Source organism: Podarcis filfolensis (genome assembly GCF_964270895.1).
Source record: "Podarcis filfolensis genome assembly, chromosome: 8".
Taxonomy (NCBI): Eukaryota; Metazoa; Chordata; class Lepidosauria; order Squamata; family Lacertidae; genus Podarcis; species Podarcis filfolensis.
This window is the reverse complement of record NC_139611.1, coordinates 62,881,788-62,903,258: the sequence shown is the minus strand read 5'-3', so window position 1 is coordinate 62,903,258 and position 21,471 is coordinate 62,881,788. Positions and strand designations below refer to the sequence as shown.

Sequence of the window (21,471 nt, the reverse complement as noted above, 5' to 3'; positions counted from 1 at the left end):
GCAATGCTTCCCAAACACCCAAACACTTTTAAAAAAACCCTTATTTAATAGATTTATATCCCACTTTTCAACTAGAGTCCCCAAAGTTGCTAACAACACCAAAGAAGCACATGCTCAGAAAATGAAACAACCGGTCCTGCTACAGTATCAGTTGGCATCAGCTGCAGTTAGTTGGTTCTGTGGCTGCCAAGGAGGAGACAGGCCAGCTGGAGCTGGTCTTGAAGCTTCCCTTGCACTCTTCTTCCTTTCCCATTTAATGGTCAGATTACAAGCTAGAATTTCTCTAGTTTTAAATTTTGATACTGTACCATTGTTTAAATTAGCCTTCACCAACCTGGTGCTTTCCAGATGTTTTGGACTCCAACTTCCATCAGCTGGCCAGTAGTCAGGGATGATGGGAACTGTTGTCCAAAACAATAAAGTGTAGAAGTGTAAAACCATTAAGTCCAGATTCCAGAGTCTAAAATTACCTAATTGCACTACTTTTCCTGACTCTGCTTCAAGATTTCTGAATCACCTTTGACATCTGCCTACTGCTTGTCCTTGACACTTTTTCATGGCTTGTTTACAGTAGTGACTGGGGATGGAGGAGAAATTTGATTTAGTACATATTTAAAGCCACATCTATCCAATTTCCACTTTCCAAAACAATTATGCAAACTGAAACACACTCATCTGATTTTTGCTATGCAGTTCTGCAACCAACCAGTGCTTATATAAGCGCACATATAAAAGTATGCATAAAAAGGAAGATATTTGTGAAAACAGCATACAAATATGCTTTAGAGGAAATTGCTTCCAAAAATGTATACATTATTTAAAACTGCATATAAAGCCGTGTTTATTGGGATAAATTTGTACTAAAATGTTAATGAATTTCCATTATATATATATATATATATATATATATATATATATATATATATTAATCCATTTGGCACAAAATGTGGAGAACTGAAGATTAGAAAATACTGAGACAACTGAAATTGACAGGTCCTTCTGTTCCTAGTGGGGATTTGCACATGTTAAGGGGCTATCACAAATTAAATAGTATGGGAAGTAGTATCTTCCTGTCACCACACATAATTTCCATCTGGTCTAATACAGATTTTCTGTTAATTCATTGTTAATGTACAATGATATGTGTTAATTCAGCAAGGCATTAAATGTTGAAAATGCATGTGTAAACTCGCCCAGAGTCCAGTTGCTCTCAGCTGAAACCATTAGTCAGTTGGGATGCCCACTAACCAGGAAAAAAATGGCTTGGCCTATGCGTTGTGCCATTAAAGGCTATGCTTGATGGGATAAATATAAATGTTGTCATTGCATAGCCACAGATCAAGCTGCTGTTAAAGGGTTAGTTACAAGGGTTAGTTGAAAAGTTGGCCACTTCCTGCTTCCAGCTGCAGCAGCTGCAGAGAGCAAAGCAAGCTGCTCTCCCAGAATCATCCCAGGTGTGGCAGATGTAGCAGGGCAGGGAATCTTATCACTGTGTAAAATCAGGAGTAATCCACTGAAAACAACTGAAGTGAAAGAAGGACTCAGCCAAGGAACCGAGTCTTGCCAGCTACATCAGATAGACCTGCAGATCAGCACATGCCACAAAGCTTTGTTTCAATATAGGCCCTTCCCATCCCTAATTTATTTGTGATTCTCCCGGTTGAGAACGAGTGTCTACGATTGCCACATCTGCAATGCATGATCACATCTTTGAAGAGGCAGCGTGGGGCTGTTGTTGATACATGCATGTCAAGTAATTAACATTACTCATTAATGCTTATCTCTCAGCAAATTCACCCCATGTACATCAGTATTCAAATAACCAATCAGGGCCATTTACATTTAGTGAGCCACAAGCCCTCCGTTTCTAATAGCCGAATCTTCATATCGGGAAAGTGTGACTTCCTCAGGGAAGGTTAACTGGCAGCCTGCAAGGATGGATTTCTACCACCACTTCTCAAGCCAATAACTGTTCCCTGTGGCAAGCCTACACAATGTTAATCAAATCCTGTTGAGAAGTTTTGCTGACAGAAAAGAAAATTACTTTCCAAAAGTTACAGGCGATGAGAGGCTTCCATGCTGTAATGTTCCATCTCTGCTTTGTGGTTTTGTATGCGGTCTCTTGGGCAGGCGCGAGGTTGCATTCACAACTGAGAGGTCTTTTTCTGCTAGAGGCGTGGCTACCTTATTATGGAACTTAACTAGCCATGAGGAAATCAGTTTGTGTAACAAAATATATTCCTATATTCCTATTTGAATAATAGAGCTCCACACCCCAGAATCTGGAAGTTAGCAGCCTCTGTTATAAAGGGAAACAACTTTAAGTGACAACAGGCTCATCACAGCTATCTGCCAATCACCCATTCCCACCACCCTTCTGAGTAATACCCCTCCCCACCTTCTCACTATATAGAAGGATCTGGCAACTTCTGTTTCAGTGTATCTGAAGAAGTGTGCATGCACACGAAAGCTCATACCAAGAACTAACTTAGTTGGTCTTTAAGGTACTACTGGAAGGAAAAAATTTTTTTTTGTTTTGTTTTAACTTTAAGTGAAAATGGTTCCTTTTTCTTCTATTAATAGTACTCACTATTATTGTTAATATTTAATAATATAAGAAGGTAGCAATTTCCGTTCCGACTTCTATTTTTCACAGTCAACACTGTTTGCATTCTGCTGCACTTCAGGTTCTACCAAATACTTTATTGTCTCCCTGTCCGCTATTTAACGTAACTTACATAACTATGCAATTTACATAACTTACATTTCATTTCAATGTAAGGGAAACATCAAAAGACATTAGTTATAATGTGTGGCCTTTAAAAAAAAAACCCAGCAACAATATAGACAAACACCAATGGTATTCACCGAATTGATTCTTGGCCACAGATGAACATGGGAACTGCAGCAATTTCCACTCTATTTTCTGTTTTTGTTGGAATCATTAAATTATTGATTGCAACTGGTTACCAGGCAGCAGACAGGGGTCCCCTTTCCTAATTTCTACAGGGTGGTGCGGTATGTTGCAAAGCAAAACGCTGACGAAAGCTGCAGCCACCCACCATCTTTCCTTCTAGTTCCCTCTCTATCAATCCCAACATTTGCCCAACCTTCCCAGGTGCTGACGGCAGGTCTGATTGAAGGAGGGGAACCCTCCATTAGCGATAGAGCACACACATTGTGTGCAGAAGGTCTCAAGTTCAGTTCTTGGCAACTCCGAATGGGACTGGCTTGTCTGAAACACTAAAGAGTTCCTGCCAGTTAGTGTTGACAATATTGAACTCGATAGACAATTGTCTGACTTGGTATAAGACGGCTTCCTGTGTTCCTACGAACTAACCAGTATGACTACCACCATCATATCTAGTTTGATCCGTAGAGTTGGGATCAAATTGTGGGAGCTCTCCCATGACTTAAAAGAGGGGAAATCGAGTAAACATGGCACATCTCCTCACTCCAAACAACTGGACTTCAGCCAACACATCAAAAGAGAGAGGCAGAGAGACAGACTGAGGATAATGATGATTATTTTCTCTTCACAGTTGGCCCATTCATCAAGTGGCCAAAGACCCTTGTATCCTTCTTAATTGCTGAATATGCTTACCCACTTGCTGCTTTAGGGAGTTGGTGTAAATCTTTGGACAAAATATACAAGCCAGTGACTGAGGGTGGGGCCTTGACACACTTTTTTCTTTGCTTCAAGGGCAGGAAAAGTCAATAGGGTCAGTATCTTAAGAAAGCAAGAGGAAACCAAAGGAATGGCTCAGTGTGACCAATGGCGTAAGAAACGTTCACATCAAGCATATCAGGGCCAGCCCAGGACATTTTGCTGCTTGAGGCAAAACAAAAAGTGGTTGGGGCCCCACTCCACTTCCCCTGCTGTGGCAACTGGAGGCAACGCAGGGAAGCCCAGGAATGCTGAAGCAGCAGAGGAGAAGAGGCCAGAGAGGAGTAAACAGTAGCAGCAGCAGCCCTGCTCTTTCCAAGCAGTGACTGCAAGTGACAAACACTCTGCCACTTGAGTTATGAAGAACCTCTAGCCCAACAACATATGGAGATTCTCCGTCCATAGTGTACTTCATACCTCTCCGCCCTCTAAAGTTGTTTGTCAGAAATTATGAAACTTCCCTAAAGCAGTTAAGGATGAATGGGCAACTGCTGGCTGCAAAAGGGGAAGGAGGAAAAGGGAATCCAGGCCGTGTTGTCAGAGTGACAGGGATCCTCCACTGCCTAAGAAAGATAAATAAACTCTGCTAAATTTTGCCCATTTAAAATGGAAGCAAAGAATGTTAAACAGGCCATTATAAGGTGTGTGCATCACAGAAAGCCGCCACCGCTTTGGGTTGGTTGGTTGGCTGACGGGTTGAACTTAAAAGACTTTGCCCTTCCACAAAATGTCCAGGCAATTTCTGAAAAGAAAAAAATACATAAAGCAAAAAATGATAAAGGACACCAGCTGTATAACTTAATGCTGACTGTGCTTGTATGTTGTATGACAGTTTTAACTTTGCATTGTTTTGGCTTTTATGAAAACACCACAACTCTCCCGGAGGTTTAAGAAAGCCAGTTCTTTTCTGCCCAATTGGCAACCCTACCCTGGGAGACCTATCATCTTCACTAAATGCAGGAGTAGCCAATGTGGTGCCTTTCACATCATGTTGGATTGCAACATTTACCATGTTTGCCCAGCTGCCCAGAGCTTTTGTCATGTTCCTCCAGTTCAAATAAGAGGTTTGCACCCAAATGCTGTGGATTTTTTTTGCTTTTATTTATTTATTACTGCAAAGCAAATGCTTCTCTTCATCAGAGCGGGGGGTGGGGATTTGAACACAGAAAGAGCAGCTTTCAACCTCTCCTTTAAGGGATACGTTTCCAGCATTCCATGCTGCATTTTTCAGCATCTCCGCCTTGCGCCAAAACGCCCCAAACTACCAGCGTGCTTTTTATTACTGCCTGCAGTATCAGATTCACATCTATCCTTCCATATGGAAAACATTTCATGTGTTTGATGTAGTGATACAGATCTTCTTATTGGGCAAGTGGGCTGGGGAGCCAACGTGTTCATGTCATGATGTCATGGTGTGCCAAATGCAAAATAGCATTCGTTTATAGTTCAATACATCCTTGTGGACACAAAGAGGGCAAATTCAGTAGCATGTTGTTTCTGGTTGCATTTTGTTCCCCCACCATGCTCTGAATTGGTCACATCCTGGAGGCAGGGGGCAAAAAGGATAATCATTATGCTGACTGCTGCCCAAAATATTCTAGCATGGCCTTTGTCAACCTGGTGCCCTCCAGATGCTATGGATTGCAATTCCTTTCAGCCAGCTGGAGTTGTCATCCGAAATACCTGGAGGGCTCCCTGTTGGCAAAGACTGTTCTAGCATAAGCAACATATCTATAAATATAAACTGGATAAACTGAGACCTGCAACAAAATGTCCATCTTCCTTATAAGGAATGGGAAACCTGCAGCCCTCCCGATGTTGTTGGGACTCCAACTCCCATCAGCCACAATCAGCATGGTTAGTGATCAGGGATTGTGGCAGCTGTAGTCCAGCAACATCTTGAGAGCCACAGGCTCTCCATCTCTAGTCTAGACTCATCTTTCACAGGCCTCCTGTTGATTCTGTACTGAATGTACTTGTTGGCTTTCCTTACTGTTCCAGGGCATCGACAGAAGCTTGAAGAGCAAACCAAAACCTATGGGGATCGTTTTGGGGAGCTGGAGAGGTTGCGGCACCCAATGAGGATCACTCCCACCACCCCCAACCCCCGAGGATCTTTGACTGCTCCTGGACACTTTGGGACACAAGCACAGAGTCAGATCCAAGGTAAACAGATTTGGTTCCTTTGTAGGCTCAGGTCTCTCTGCAAATGGTCCTCCTGGTGCAATAAGTGGAGCTGTATATGGGTTTGGTTTTTTTAGTTTGGCTAAGGCACACAGCAGCATGCATATGCAAAGTTCAAGGTTGGTGTACAAAGTCCTATATAATTTGGGACAAAGATGCCTACTACTACTACTACTTGTTAGTCACTAGGGCAACCCAAAGCGACTTACAACCAAACAAACAGAAGGTCATCTCCCAACTGATCACTGTATTCTGCAGGAGAATCCTCCTGCAGATACCACCTCATCAGGAGGTCTGTTCCATACAATACAGAAACCAGGCCTTTAGTGTGGTGGCACCCACCCTTTGGAGTTCTCTCCTGCTAATGTACCAGAGAGGTGCTGTCTCTGTTGTCTCTTTGGCAGCTATAGAAGACTTTCCTTTTCAAACATGCCTTTTTATGTGGAGGTTTATTATTATTATTATTATTATTATTATTATTATTATTATTTATTATTATTATTATCTGTATCTGTATTGGATTTGAAGTTGTTTTTATATATGTCAACATAGTTTTATATATGTTTTTATTGCTGATTGTTAAATTGCTTTTCATTGTTAAATCATTTTGAGGTGTTTCATAGGAAGCAATTCATAAATGAAAAAAAATAGCAATAATAAGTAGGGTGTGCCTTGGCTGGCTGGCTTGAGTCATCTGGTGGTGTTTACTAGCCCAGTTCTGCTGCATTTGCTCTCTTCACTTCACTATAGTACTTTGTAGGCTGGATCACAAGTCTTTCTATTGAGGTGAAAGGGGTGAATGTGTATTACACCAACTGTCCTTTTTCTCAGTCTTGCTCCCTATTTTCAGAAGTTCGTGAGTCACTACCACTATTTTGCCTTGTATTCTGGGGTGCCTGATTTAAAAAGCACATGTGAATGTGCTTATATCTGGTGAACAATGAACTTTTCCTCCCTTCCCCTGCCAACCAACTACAGTCTGCTCCAAGAGCAAATATTGCTGAACCATTGCAACTATTCCATATTAAGATCAACCATATGTTTTGTGAGATTAACTGATGTAACTGATTATATGTTGTGTTCAACATTATTGGGGTTAAAATTAAGGGAACTGTCAATTTACAGTATGAACCCACCGCCTAGATATCTGCAGATGAAGGGTATTATACAAATTAAATAAATAATAATAATAATAAACAATGCAAATGCACATCAGTAGCTACTATAGAACAGACTGATGCAGAACAAATGACTACATACTGTACAATGTAAAGTCAGTGGATAATTTTTAGCATTTAGCATTTGTAACTTGCAACACTGGGCAGTTGTGGGTGCCCTAGCCGATGGTGCCCTGAGAAGCTCCCCAGACTAGGCACCTCTCTGTCCCCTTTCTACATTTCCTAGAGTGCCTAAAGCAGGGATCCCCAAACTCGGCCCTACAGCTGTTTTGGGACTACAATTCCCATCATCCTTGACCACTGGTCCTGTTAGCTAGGGATGATGGGAGTTGTAGTCCCAAAACAGCTGGAGGGGCAGGTTTGGGGATGCTTGGCCTAAAGCCCCGCTACATCAGGCATCATGGGGCAGTGTGAGAAATTTTAAATGCTGACCCTCATTGTGGCAGCGGACATTTGGGATACCATTTATATTTCCCACAATGCAGTGGAGTGACTCAGCTTTGGGCAATCTGGGAAATTTGAAATGACACCTTGTGACTTACCGCTATTGCTTTGCCCAAGTATAGGCAAAAAACGTAGGGGTGGGGGCAGTGCTTTTTTTCTAATAATAATAACAATAGGTGCCAGTACTCACCATGAAGTTGTTATAGTAAGCATCACACCTTTTAACGACAAAAGAGAGAGGTGCCATTACTGTGTACCCTTGGGGGGGTGTGCAGATTCATGAAAGCCAGAATGTTGTAGATGTTAGCATTTTTATGCGATAATAAGTTACAACTTTCTAAAGCCACACTCGGGGTGATATACAGCATCTTGAAAACCCTAAAACAGTTGAAGCCGCCAGTGTTGGTCATGGTCTGGGGAGACCACATAGTTTTCCTGGGTGGCATTGAGTACGGTAGTCTCTTAGTCTAACCACTTACTAACCTTGAGTAGATTCTGCAAGGATTAAAAAGAGCAGAGCCCTGTTTCAGCCACCCCATAGTTCATTGAAGGAAAGGTCAGGTACAAACAGAGAGAAACCAATATGATAGTCTTGCTTCTGCCCCCCCCCCCCGAGCACTCATACCATTCAATAACAACCACACAAACACCATACACACAATAACTTCCTCTATTTCTTATGCTCAGACCAGAGTACTGATGATGTTTTGTTTTAGTTTTTTGCAAAAATGGTACCATTCGTGCGCAAAGTGGGTGTATCAGCAGGCTTGATCAAGCCTAGAGGTTTGCAGTCAGCCCAAAAAGAAATATGGGGGGGGGGTCAAAGGACTTCTCCCCCCCCCCAAACACACTTAAATAATGCTAAAAAGCAACTATACATGCATGCAGCAGGTGCCTGACACACCTGGATCTATTGCCATTAAACAAAATTGGCTCCAGGGCTTGTTTGGAAGGCTTCCAAAAGTAGTTCCTGACTGAATGTGGTGCAAGATAGAGAGGGATGGAGTGGAGGAAGCTTAGAGGACGAGGAAGGGACTAGCTTGTGAAGGCAAACGGTTGGATGACTGGCAGCTGGCCCAGTCCACACCTTCAAAGCTCCCTCTTCTCAGGTGGGGATGCTCTCCTACTCTGGGCAGCCTCATCCCTGAGAAGGAAGAGCTTTAAAGGCTCCCAGGACACACACAAAATGTTTTGTTGCAGGGCCCCACTTGTTTTTCTTTAACCACAACTGACTCAGCCTTAAAAAGCGAACACAAGGCTCTGGCGCACGCAGGTCAGGCAGTTGCCTCCTAGCGCTCATCACCAGAATAATGTCTAGGGTAGGGCAAAGCCAACATTTCTCACAGAATAATTTTCTGGCTCTTGTTTTGTTATGTTTTAGCTCTTTCTTGACTGCTAGAGAATTTTAGTCCTCCCTCTGGGAAATAATCAGCAAAATGGCCTCCTCCAAGTTTCCCTGGCTGCGAATTTTTAACACAGCCATCAATCCGGTTTAAATATTGTTTACTATTATTTTAATATTGGTCACATCTACACCACACGGCTTACCACAGAGAATCCTGGGAGCTGTTAAAATGGTATAAATGTGCTTTAACAGTATGGTGTGGATGTGGCCATTGATAAAGGAGATCATGGGCTTGGCCCCTTCTGGTCCCTTCTCACTTCCTTCATCCACCAACATGAACTAACAATAGAATTTCATTTTGACAGCAACTGAGCTGCAATTTCTCAGAAAAGAATTTCAATCATATCTCCCCCAAGAATATTCAGCAAAATGTACCCACACATGTATCTCCCTGCCAACAAACAGTGTGGAGAATTTTCATTTCTCCTCAGCTTTTGTCTAGGAAGCTATCAGTCAAATCTAAACCATCCTTTCAAAGCACATTTATACCACATTAGCAGTTAAGGCTTCCCCCAAATAATCCTGTGAACTGTAGTTTACCCCTCACAGAGTTACAATTCCCAGGATCTTTAACAAACTACAGTCCCCAGGATCCTTTTGAGAAAGCCATGTCCTTTAAATATGTTTAAAATGTCTTCTTTCTTCTTTGGCAATCACTCGTAGCCTAGTAAGATTATCTTCCATGAACACGGTCTTAACAGTGAGTCCGTAGATAAGTGTGGAGGCCAGTACTGGATTCCACAGTGGGGACATAGGTTTCCGGGCAGGAGTTGATCATGGTGATGGTTTGCCAAACATGCCTTTCTCTTAGCTCATTTCTCCCTTTTGTCCTGAGTTCAAGCGTCTTCAAAGTCCATGACACCTTTGGTAAGGGCTGTTCTCCAATTGGTGAGCTCGCAGGCCAGTGTTTCCCAATTGTTGGTGTTTATACTACATTTTTTTAGATTTGCCTTGAGAGAATCTTTAAACCTCAAAGTGCAGCACATTGGTTTTTTTGGATGTTGAGCGATAGGCCAAGCTTTTCGTAAGCTTCTGCGAAGATATTTATGATGGTTTGGAGGTCATCCTCTGAGTGTGCAAACACTATGTTGTCATCAGCATACTGAAGCTCTATGGCGGAAGTAACGATAACGTGGCTCTTTGCTTTCAGCCTACTCAGATTAAAGAGCTTTCCATCTGTTCGATATATGATTTCTACTCTGGTGGGGAGTTTCCCTTCGACAAAGTGTAGGATCATGGCAATGAAAATAATAAATAGAGTTGGTGTGATAACATAATCCTGTTTAACACCTGATCCGACTGTGAATGGTTCACTTTGAGAGCCATTGTTATCTGCAATTGTTGCTGTCATATGATCATGGAGGAGCTGAAGGATGTTCATAAATTTATCTGGGCAGTCAATTTTCAGAAGGACAGTCCACAGGGCGTTATGATTTACAGTGTTGAAGGCTTTAGTCAGGTCAATAAGCGCCATATACAAGGGTAGTTTTTGCTCTCTGCATTTTTCTTGAAGCTGTTGAGTGGTGAAAATTATGTCCACTGTCCCCCTAGAAGGGATTCATGGACGATTTTGGGATTCAGGAAGGGTAGCCTTGGATATTGTTAGGAGACGGTTTGCAAAGATCCCTGCAATAATTTTGCCATCCGCAGAGATGTCTTGATAGGTTCCGCAATCCATTCTATCACCCTTTTTTAAAGAGATTGATAATTTTGGCATCCCTAAAGTCTGCTGGGATCTCCTTTCTCCTCCAGAAATTTTCGATGAGCTTGTGAAGCTGTTGTGTAAGTTCAATTCCACCCACTTGGAAGACTTCAGCAGGTATCCCATCAGATTCACTGGCTTTGTTGTTTTTCATTTGGTTAATAGCTGTACGCAATTCTCCTAGATTTGGAGATACTGCAAGCTCATCTCTAATTTGTTTTTGTGGAATATGTGAGAGGACCTCAGCAGCTATGGGCGAGTTGCGGTTAAGGAGATGCTGGTAATGTTCTTTCCAGCGCAATGCAATAGCTTCTTTATCTTTTAGAAGTGTGGTACAATCTGTTAAGTGTAGGGGGCATATGCCATGATTTATTGCCCCATAGATAGTCTTTGTGGCTTTAAAGAAACACTGTGTATCATGAGTGTTGGTTAAGTGCTGGATCTCTTGAGGTTTTTCTCCTCACCAGGTGTTCTTTAGTTCTCTGGTTCTTCTTTGAACCTCAACCTTAGCACTGGCATAGGTTTTTTTCTTAGTGGCACAGTTTCTATCTCTTTGTCAGAGCTGAAAGGCCTTCCTTTTCTTGTCAATAATGTGTTCAATCTCACTGTCATTCTCATCAAACCAGTCTTGGTGTTTCTTGGTTTGGTATCCAATAGTTTGTTCACAAGCTACAATAATGGATGTTTTAAGCTTCCTCTAGTGTTTCTCAATGTTATCAGGGAACTCTGAAAACAGATGGTCCTTAAGAGTCTTGAGTCAGAATGACTGAATCTGTATCCACTGCCCATGTGCCAGTTCAAGACTAGGGGCTTCCAGATTTCACGGTCCTGGGTTTGGGATGGGTTTTTGGAAGACGTCTATGTGTGAATCTGTTTTATGTGTGTAGTTCAGTGCACGCTGACCAACGCACAGTCTTCGCAGTGAGGCTCTATTCTGATGGCATGAGTATCACGATGACCAGTAGATTATTATCTGCTGCAGCCTTCTTCTGCCTTCACAGCTGTTGTAACATGCCGCTTGTTATCTTCTGCCTGTTCTGCCATTGAGGACTTTTTGGATCATTCTTTGTCTAGCTCCTCCCCTTTGACCGTACAAGGGTCATAGGAATGTGTAAGCCCACTCACCACAACAAGGTGATGATCCAGCGAGTGTTTAAAATGTATAGTGTGGCTGTGACCAAAGTCTGTACCTATCTATTGTATGCTTTCTTTGAGCATAAGGACACCACACTGGCCAGCTCTAGATAGGGAGATATGGAGGGCTGCATTCATTCCCCAGGCCTGGGATTCCCTATCCCTGGCCTAGCAGTAGGCTCAGCTCTGAAGCACCATGACCTACCTAAATCAGACCGGACACGGGCTAGAGCTCAACGTCGAGCCTACCAAGTGGCAATGGCGATGGCGAAGAGGGCCTTCTTCGCCGCCTCCATTGCGTCTGCAGAAAACAGCAGCAGGAGACTTTTTCAGGTGGTTCGCAATCTATCGGAACCACCTGTACCACCGGGGCCTGGTAGGGACCCCAAGATCTCCTGCAATGCTTTTGCAAAGTTTTTTTGCAGATAAAGTCGCTCAGATTCAGAAGGAGGTAGACTCCACCGTGGGTGGGAGAGTGCTAGAGTTCTGTCTGGTCCTGTTACATGGGATCGATTCCAATCTGTTACCTCTGAGGATGTGGACAGGCTGCTTGGACAAGTGAAACCGACCACCTGTCTCCTTGATCCTTGCCCATCCTGGTTGATAAAAGCGAGCCGGGAAGGGCTGGGCGATGGGCTCTGCGGGGTGGTGAATGCTTCCCTCCATGAGGGAGCCTTCCCAGACCCGTTGAAAGAGGCGGTCATTAAACCGCTTCTTAAAAAAACATCTTTAGACCCGGCCAATTTGGCCAACTATCGCCCAGTCTCAAATCTACCATTCTTGGGCAAGGTGATTGAGCGGGTGGTTGCTGAACAACTTCAAGCACGCCTGGAGGAAGCGGACCATTTGGATCCCTTCCAATCGGGATTCGGGGCTCACCATGGGACTGAAACTGCCTTGGTCGCGCTGGTTGATGATCTCCGGCAGGCAAGGGACAAAGGTGAGAGCTGTTTCCTAGTTCTGCTGGATCTCTCAGCGGCCTTTGACACCATCGACCATAACATCCTTCTGGACCGTCTAGAGGGGCTGGGAGCTGGGGGCACTGTCATACAGTGGTTCCGCTCCTTCCTCCTGGGCCGTGTCCAGAAAGTGGTGGTGGGGGATGAGTGTTCAGACCCTTGGGCCCTCACTTGTGGGGTGCCTCAGGGTTCTGTCCTCTCCCCCATGCTTTTTAATATCTATATGACGCCGCTGGTAGAGATCATCAGGGGGTTTGGACTGGGTGTTCATCAGTATGCAGATGACACCCAGCTCTACCTCTCCTTTAAATCAGAACTAGTGAAGGTGGTGAAGGTCCTGTGTGAGTGTCTGGAGGCGGTTGGAGGATGGATGGCGGCTAACAGATTGAGGTTGAATCCTGACAAGACAGAAGTACTGTTTTGGGGGGACGGGGAGCGGGTGGGTGTGGGGGGTTCCCTGGTCTTGAATGGGGTAACTGTGCCCCTGAAGGATCAGGTGCGCAGCCTGGGAGTCATTTTGGACTCACAGCTGTCCATGGAGGCACAGGTTAACTCTGTGTCCAGCGCAGCTGTCTACCAGCTCCATCTGGTACGCAGGCTAAGACCCTCCCTGCCCACGAACTGTCTCGCCAGAGTGGTGCATGCTCTAGTTATCTCACGCTTGGACTACTGCAACGCGCTCTACGTGGGGCTACCTTTGAAGGTGACCCGGAAACTGCAATTAATCCAGAATGCGGCAGCTAGACTGGTGACTGGGAGTGGCCGCCGGGACCACATAACACCGGTTCTGAGAGATCTGCATTGGCTCCCAGTACGTTTCCGAGCACGATTCAAAGTGTTGGTGCTGACCTTTAAAGCCCTAAACGGCCTCGGTCCTGTATACCTGAAAGAGCGTCTCCACCCCCATTGTTCAGCCCGGACACTGAGATCCAGTGCTGAGGGCCTTCTGGCGGTTCCCTCATTGCGAGAATTGAGGCTACAGGGAACCAGACAGAGGGCCTTCTCAGTAGTGGCGCCCGCCCTGTGGAACGCCCTCCCATCAGATGTCAAAGAGATAAACAATTACCTGACATTCAGAAGACATCTTAAGGCAGCCCTGTTCAGGGAAGTTTTTAATATGTAACGCTGTACTGTTTTTAACACTTGATTGGGAGCTGCCCAGAGTCGCTGGGGAAACAGCCAGATGGGTGGGGTATAAATAATAAATTATTATTATTATTATTATACCAGAAGAATGTAACAAAGACCTCACTTTTTGTTCTAAGTAAGAGCCTCCAAGCTGTTGTGAGGGAACTATGACTAAGAGCTAGCACTGGATATATGCACAGAGGAGCCAGCTTGATGACATTTGTTTTCAAAAGTTGGCCCCATCAGCTTTGAATTCTTCCCTTCTGTGGAGGGAGGTGCGGTGCGGCTTTTTGTTCTGATGGAACTGCCAAAGCTCTCCTCACCCTGCTTTTTGCCTTGTGGGTTTAGTCACTGAGCTACAACAGTTGAACTGAGTCCAGATATTAAATTATATATTCAGAAGAGCCCCCTCTAGGCTCCTCAAGGGGTTTGATTGTTCCTGGATGCTCCTTTGAACAACAGAAATGAAATTTGCTATGGAATTAACCTTAATCACATGAACAATGAGCCACTAACTTTTTGCGGACACCCACTCAAGCTGGTCCTTATATATACAGAGACATATTGCTTCAGCCTTCAGTGTGACAGTCTTCGGGGAAACCAACAACCCTTAGGATAGTGCAACCCAGTTGCACCCTAGTAGAACAGTCTGTGTGGCATGAGAAAGAAATGAGTTAAATAATCAAAGACTTCTGTGAAACTAACGCATGGAGGGCAGGCACAGGCTACAACCTCTCCTCCATCCAAGATATAAGCTTACCCAAAGCATATCCACCTTACAAAGTTGAGACGATTAATATGAGGTAGGCAAAAACCAAATGGCTAGTGCCAATTTGCCAAATAGAAAAATTCCTGCCCAGCCCCGAAATACAGCGACCGACATAGTCCATAGCACCATAGCATGCTTGGAGCATCAGCAGCACCCTGAACTGGGGGAGGGTGGGTGGGAGAACCAGTGACGAAAACAGAGGCCTAGGAGAAATTCCCACATAACTCAGCAGGGTGTACGTCTGAGTAGACATGTGTAGGATTGCACTGATAAATTTCTATTATTATTATTATTTCCTTGATTAATCAGGGGCTGCCTTTTAATTGATTAAATGTTTTTTAAAATTCATTAGCCTAACCCATTAATTGTTTAAATACTGCAGCCTCAAGTCCCTTGTCCTGCCAGTGCAAGGATTTACACTTGTGAAAGGAAACTTTTCCTCCTCTCCTCCCCTCCAAATCTGGTCTAGTGGTTCCCCCAGTCGTCTGAAGCAGATTTGGAGAGGGTGAGGACATGCAAGGGGAGAGGAGATGGGGGAAGCTCCATTGCAGAAACAAATCCTTGTGCCAACGGAACAAGGGCATTGGATGCCACCTTTACTATTGTTGTAGGTGTCTTAAATTTTACTCAGTGAAATGGTTCAGACATTAATGGATGTGAACCATCTACAACACTTAGAAAATATGACTATATTGTAAGAGGTTTTAAGGGACAGACAGGAAAGGACTGAAGGAGTGAAGGATTGGAAATAAAGGCACAGGGAGACACATCTGCCCATAACCCTTCTTGCCAACTATATTTATACATGGGTGTTAAATATCTCCCATGTTTATCCTATCCATCATCATAGCTTAAGCCAGAAAAGCAAATATATATCTTAGGAATGTATGAATTGCTGGATCTGATTTGTCTCGTTGAGGGATGGGGGAGAATACATGAACCAAAGGCAGCTATCCTTTGAAATTTGCACATCTCTGAATTATGTGATTCAGTTCTTCAACAAATAAAGTGTACAAATATATGGATATTCAGATAAAGTGTTCATAAAAACATATATTATTGAAAATAACATACAAAATAGCAGTATATTAGACAAAATTGCATGCAAATAGTATATACTAAAATGCTGACAAATTTTCATTACAAATATGTATATTATAGAGCATACTGATGCAAAAATGTGAACTAAGCTTACGATTGGGAAAATGAGAAACTGAAGTATCCCAAACTAGCAGATTTAATGTTTCAAGGCTTGATCAAACATCTCCATTTGAGAAAGAAATTATGAGTCACTTCACTTATGAGTAGGGATGGATGAATCTGTCAATTTCGGTTTCTCTGTTTCTCACACTTTCAATCTTAAGTTCATTTCTCTGCATTTCCACATCAGTTTGCAATGTGGAAGATTATTTTAAACGTCCTTGTGAACAGTTTTGCTTAAAATACACATTTTTTGCAAGCAATTTCCTTTCAAATGAAATTATTTTCACTAAATATACACATTTATGCACACTTGCCCTTTGTGGAGGGAAGATAAATGCTAATTGTGTGGTTCACACCTGTTCATCTAAGTGTTGTGTGTGGAGGGTCTGGATTCAGGGTCTAAAAATCACCTAGCTGTACTGCTGTCTGAAACAATGGCCCCTTCCACTTAGCTTGCTTCTATATTGGGAGAAGGGGAGAGGGAAGACCCGGAAAAATTTAGCTTTCTTCAAGCTGTTGCTTCTTGGAATCTGTGAAGTCAGGTTTCCTCCAAGGCTGGTATGAAAACAGAGATGACATTTTATTGGATTTAGTTGTTTGACCAGGAAAGCGAACGGAGAAGCTTGAAAACTCATCTGCGTGCTGCTTGGCTCCTAAGTTGAGGTTGCTTAAGTCACCAGCATCTGTGAAATAGGAGGTGGGGAAATCAGGGCAAGTTGCAAACTGGGACTCTGTTTTTGTTATCACTGACCACCACAAGGCAGAGAGAGTGGCCAGCCCCAAGCGGCAACAGTGTTACGCTAGTCGGAACGATGACCTCTGGTTGAACACAAATTCTTGCTTCCCAGTTCCCTGATCCAAAGTGTTGCCATTTCCGTTGATAGATCGGGTCAGATATTTGGAGTGTGCGGGCCCTTGGTTTGCTCTCACAATGGTTAAATTATTACCTCTAAATGGGCTTATTCAGTTAAGGCAGCAGCTGGTGCGATTTTGAGAAGAAAATAAACATTTCCTTCAAATATTTTGATTGGCAGCACGACAAGGAAAATACTCGCCCTCAGAATTGCGAGGGCCCCCAAGAAAGCAATACGGGAGCAGATGAAATCTAGAAGTCAGCCCATAGTATTTTTTTCCAGAGGTGAAACCATAAAAAAATTGTGGCGTTTTTAAAAATTATTATTTAACTGGTGGGTTCTTGCTCAGCGTGTGTGTGTGTGTGTGTGTGTGTGTGTATGGAAGAGCGGGGTGGGGGGAAAGAGACATTGTCAGCTATAGTGGCAGATGGAGTGAAAAGATGACAAGAGTAACAAGAGGTTTTAATTCTGCTTCACACTGTGAAGCAGAGCAAGGCAGAAACTCCAGGCCACAGTCTTAAGGCACCATTAAAGAGCAGCACATTGTCACTTATTAACACTGTTGTTAAGTACATATAATGGTTGAGGAACAATTGGTTGTGAACTTCCCTAAGGCATCTGGTTGGCCACAATGGAAAACAGGATGCTAGACCACAAAGGCCTTTGGTCTGATCCTTCAGAGCTCTCTTTATGCTCTTATGTTCAAAGATGTCCTATTTAGCCAGAAAGCCTTTTCCACTCATAGAAGGGCTGTTTATGATGAAGGCCACATCCGGACTATACTTTTAAAGCACTGTGATGCCACTTGAACAGTCCTGGCTTCCCCCGCCAAAGAATCTTGGGAACTGTAGTTGCTTAAGGGTGCTGAGCTTAGATTACTATTTCCCTCAAAGAGCTATAATTTCCAGAGTACCCTTGGTAGAAGGACCGACCATTTAACCACTTTGAGAATTGTAGCTCTGTGAGGGAAATAGGGGATCTCGTAACAGCTCTCAGGACTCTTAACAGTCGTTACCAGGATTCTTTGGGGGAAGCCATGGCTGTTTAAAATGGTAGGATTCTGCTTTTAATATAAAACGGATGTGGCTTTAGTGGAAGACAGGGCTGGCCCAAGACTGTTTGCTTTGTGAGGCAAACAAGATGGCGCATGTACACACACACACACACACACACACACACACACACACACCACACTCTATGTACTGAAGCCAATCAGAACAATAGTTGAATCTTACTTGGACACTGGCAATGGGACAGTTTCCTCACCGTACCTGAGCAGATTAGCTTTAGGCAGGCAGAGGAAGCCACACAGCTCTGCCTTCAAACTGCCATTATCCCCCTTCAAGATTTGGTGCTTGGGGCAGCCTAATGTTGGTTCCTGTGGAAAAGCCTTGTGTGAGAAAAGTGACCTCAAATCCAGAGAAGTTCTTTCATTTGTGAAAGAACACACACTTTTAAATATATTTTAATGAATAGTATTCCTGCTCCGGATCAGAAATAATCAACACTGTGCCTTCCTGATGTTGTTGGTCTTTAACATCTGTCAGCCCCAGTCAACATGGTGAAACATAATAAGAGCCAGAGTCCAACAACTTCTAGAGGGCACCATGTTGGCTAGCCCTGCTTTAGAGCCTATATTGTCCCATAATAATATATTCCCCTCACCCCTCCCCTACAACCTTGCCTAACACAGACCAGCAAAAGAATTACTATTTGACACTGCTGACACTGTCAACTCACTGAGTTTGCTTGTGGCATGTTCTCCTATGGAGTCAGTCTCCAATTGCTTCCTTAATGTGACTGATTCAAAATATGCAGGGGAAATCATGTAGTACTTTTCTCCCAGGACTGTACCTATTCATCAACTTTATCCTCCTCTTCTTCCTCCTCACTTAGTGATATTAAAGTGCCTGAAAGAGTCTAGTGCTGTGCAGTAGAAATTAAAATAAACAGGTTGCTGCCCACAAAATCTAATTAACAAAAGAACAAAAGCTACAAAAATATGGTGGTTTATTATCCGAAGCATGAATGCACTCTGTGTTGCGAGCAAAATACAGAGGCTTTGTACATGGTCAAGTAGAATTGTTATTTCAACAAAAGTCCATTTGAGATAAGCAAACATCTCAATGTGTCCTCTTAGACACAGCACACAGTGCCTTAGATGGTTTGAGGGCATCCTGACATTGACTCCACTGTCAGAACCAGTGAGGTGCCAACTTGAACAAAATATTGGAGAAGCCCAGGTAAGCTCCACCCTACATAATCACATGACGTGGTACACACATTTGCCAATGGCAGTGCCCATAAACTTGGGGGGCATACCCCTCAAATATTTGGGGGAGGTGAAGCTCCCTCAGCCCAAAGGAGTTGGCTCCTATGGAACCAGTAATGGTTCTGAATACCAGTTGCTGGAAACCAGAGGAGGGGGGAGTGCTGTTGCGCCCAGATCCTGTTTGCTGTCTTCCCATAGGTTTTTGGTTGGCCACTGTGAGAACAGGATGCTGGACTACCTGGGGAACTGGCTCTTATGTTCTTATGAATGTTGTTCTGCTTGGGATGATGAGCTTGGGACGGCATGAAAAATTGCTTTGCTGGATCCACCCAAAGGTTCATCAAGCCCAACATTCTGTTTCCAGCAGTGGCTAGCCAGTGGCAAAGCACATGTTTTGCCTGTAGAAGGTTTTGCCCCTTGGCTGGAGAGGCACTGCCAGACAGTGTAAGCCAGGGAAAGGGAACCTGTGGCCCTCCAGATGTTGTTGGACTTCAGCTCCTATCAGCCCCAGCCAGCATAGCTAATGGCCAGAGATGATGGGAGTTGTGGTCCAACGTCACCTGGAAGGGCCACAGATTCCTCTTTGCTTGTGTAGACAATATTGAGCTAGCTGGAACAATTGTCTGACATGGCATAAGACAGCCTCTTACGTTCCAGGTTTACTTTGAAGCAGTGTCATGCTGGACAAAGCTGTCGCTTGTCTCCAGCATCTGATAATCAGAAGCACACCTTCCCCGACCATGCCTTGATTTCAATAACCATCCAGAGCTCTGTCACTAACTTCTCTAGCCATAGCTAGTATGTATGTATGTATGTATGTATGTATGTATGTATGTATAGTTAATAGAATGTATAAAGCACCTCATCTTCAAAACCTCCAAGTAGCTTACATAAAATATATATTAAAATTATGATAAAATCAGATGTTAGAAATAAAAAAATCAGCAGCTTAGAAATGTATTTTATAAAACACATATTTTAAAACATGTCAAACTTACATGTGTGGTTTAGCTTGCTGGAAAAAAAAGTTTTTGAAATATGATCAGAATAATGTTTGTATTTTTATTTTTTTTTAAGACCACAACTCATGAGGATTAGAAACTTGCTTGCTTTATCTAAAAACAAGAAGCAGCAGCAACATTGGTCGATATATTTCTCAGCTGTATTTCTTTTTCACTTTGATAAAGAAGCCCTTTTCTTGGCAGCACCAGCACCAGGAGCTGTCGTGTGTTCCTCTTTGCATGTAACAGGAAGAAATGCCTAGACCAAAAGCCTACCTCTAGCATCTTTACATAGCTCCCCCTTCCTTTTTGTTTTGTTTTGCAAGCCAACAGTAATTAACACATTTACACTGTTGCTTTTATATTAGCAGCGGGCAGCAATTGCCAAGCGGTGCAAGCTCAGACTCATAAAAGTTGGCCTCTCTAAAAACTTTAAGAGTGTGTTAGGGAGGAAAACAAAAAGGGGAAATGTGCCCTGAGCTTTTTATTTGAATTTGCTCTTTATGGAATATTATTTATGGTGACATGAAATATAATGAAGCAGCGTAAAGGCCTTCCTTTGCTGTGTTCAAGCTGTCGAGCAGCAAATGGCGCCTGCCTGCCGTTTATTTCAAGATATCCATCTCCTGGAATTCCTGAATGCCGCATCGCCGAGGAGGAGGAGGAGGAGGATGGGATGGGGCGCAGGAGCAAAAGCACAGGAGGGATCCAATGAGAACATGAGTCAGCTCAAAATGTAGATCGGGATTTGGACAGGGGCCACAAGCCGAGGAAATGAAGTTCATCACAAAAGAGAGAGGAAAGGGAGGCATATCCAAAAAGCCAAAAAATTAAAGAGAGAGAGGAAAAGGTATGAGCAGTATCTTAGACTAGTGAATGGGGAGGATGGGAGCAATATTATAACACAGGATATGCCTAGCTGAAACAGTTTGCTTGAAAGATGCCCTACAATAAAAGAACATTCTTCAAGCGCACTGCTTTGGTTGCTGCTATCAAGATAAGAGACGTCTTTTTTGCCCCGAGGAAAATAATTGTTGAAACATGTTGGGCACATCACATTATCATAAGTATTTATTTCTCAAGATCAGTCTCAGGTCTTGCCGCTCCTCCTTGCTTTTTGCCTTTTTAAGTTAAGGGCTAAACTAGCAGTGAAATGACAGGCCCATGATGGGATTTTTTAACACCTAGTTGGGGGACAGGTTGGATCAGGACCACGATACAGGCAATTCCATTGACCCAATTTCAATCCTCCCCCCTCCCCAAGCTGCTACCAGCTGGGAGAAAGGTACAATACAGGTATGGTACATAGACATGTTGGAAGTTGCCTTATACCGAGTCAGACCACTGACCCATCTAGCTTAGTACCGTCCACAGTGACAGGCAGCAGCTTGCCATGGTTTCAGGCAAGGAAGCTTTCCTGGCCTTACCTGAAGATGCAATTGAACCTGGGACTGTCTGCATGCAAAGCAGATGCTCTACCACTGAGCTCTGGCCTTCCCCCAAGTAAACCTGGGTTCACCCCTAAATATGTTGGGAGGGGAGCTGTAGCTTATTGGGAGAATGCATGCTTT

The 21,471-nt window shown here is 43.5% G+C and overlaps 1 protein-coding gene across 2 annotated transcripts in view; it reads left to right on the top strand.

The window, feature by feature from the left end:
- Positions 1 to 21,471, top strand: part of RUNX3 (RUNX family transcription factor 3) — a 235,690-nt gene that overhangs the window by 207,641 nt on the left and 6,578 nt on the right. For both annotated transcript variants that reach the window (XM_083625573.1, XM_083625574.1), the window contains one exon: positions 5,669 to 5,833. In XM_083625573.1, coding sequence (XP_083481699.1) covers positions 5,669 to 5,833 — 165 coding nt within the window. The remainder of the gene's footprint in view (positions 1 to 5,668; positions 5,834 to 21,471) is intronic.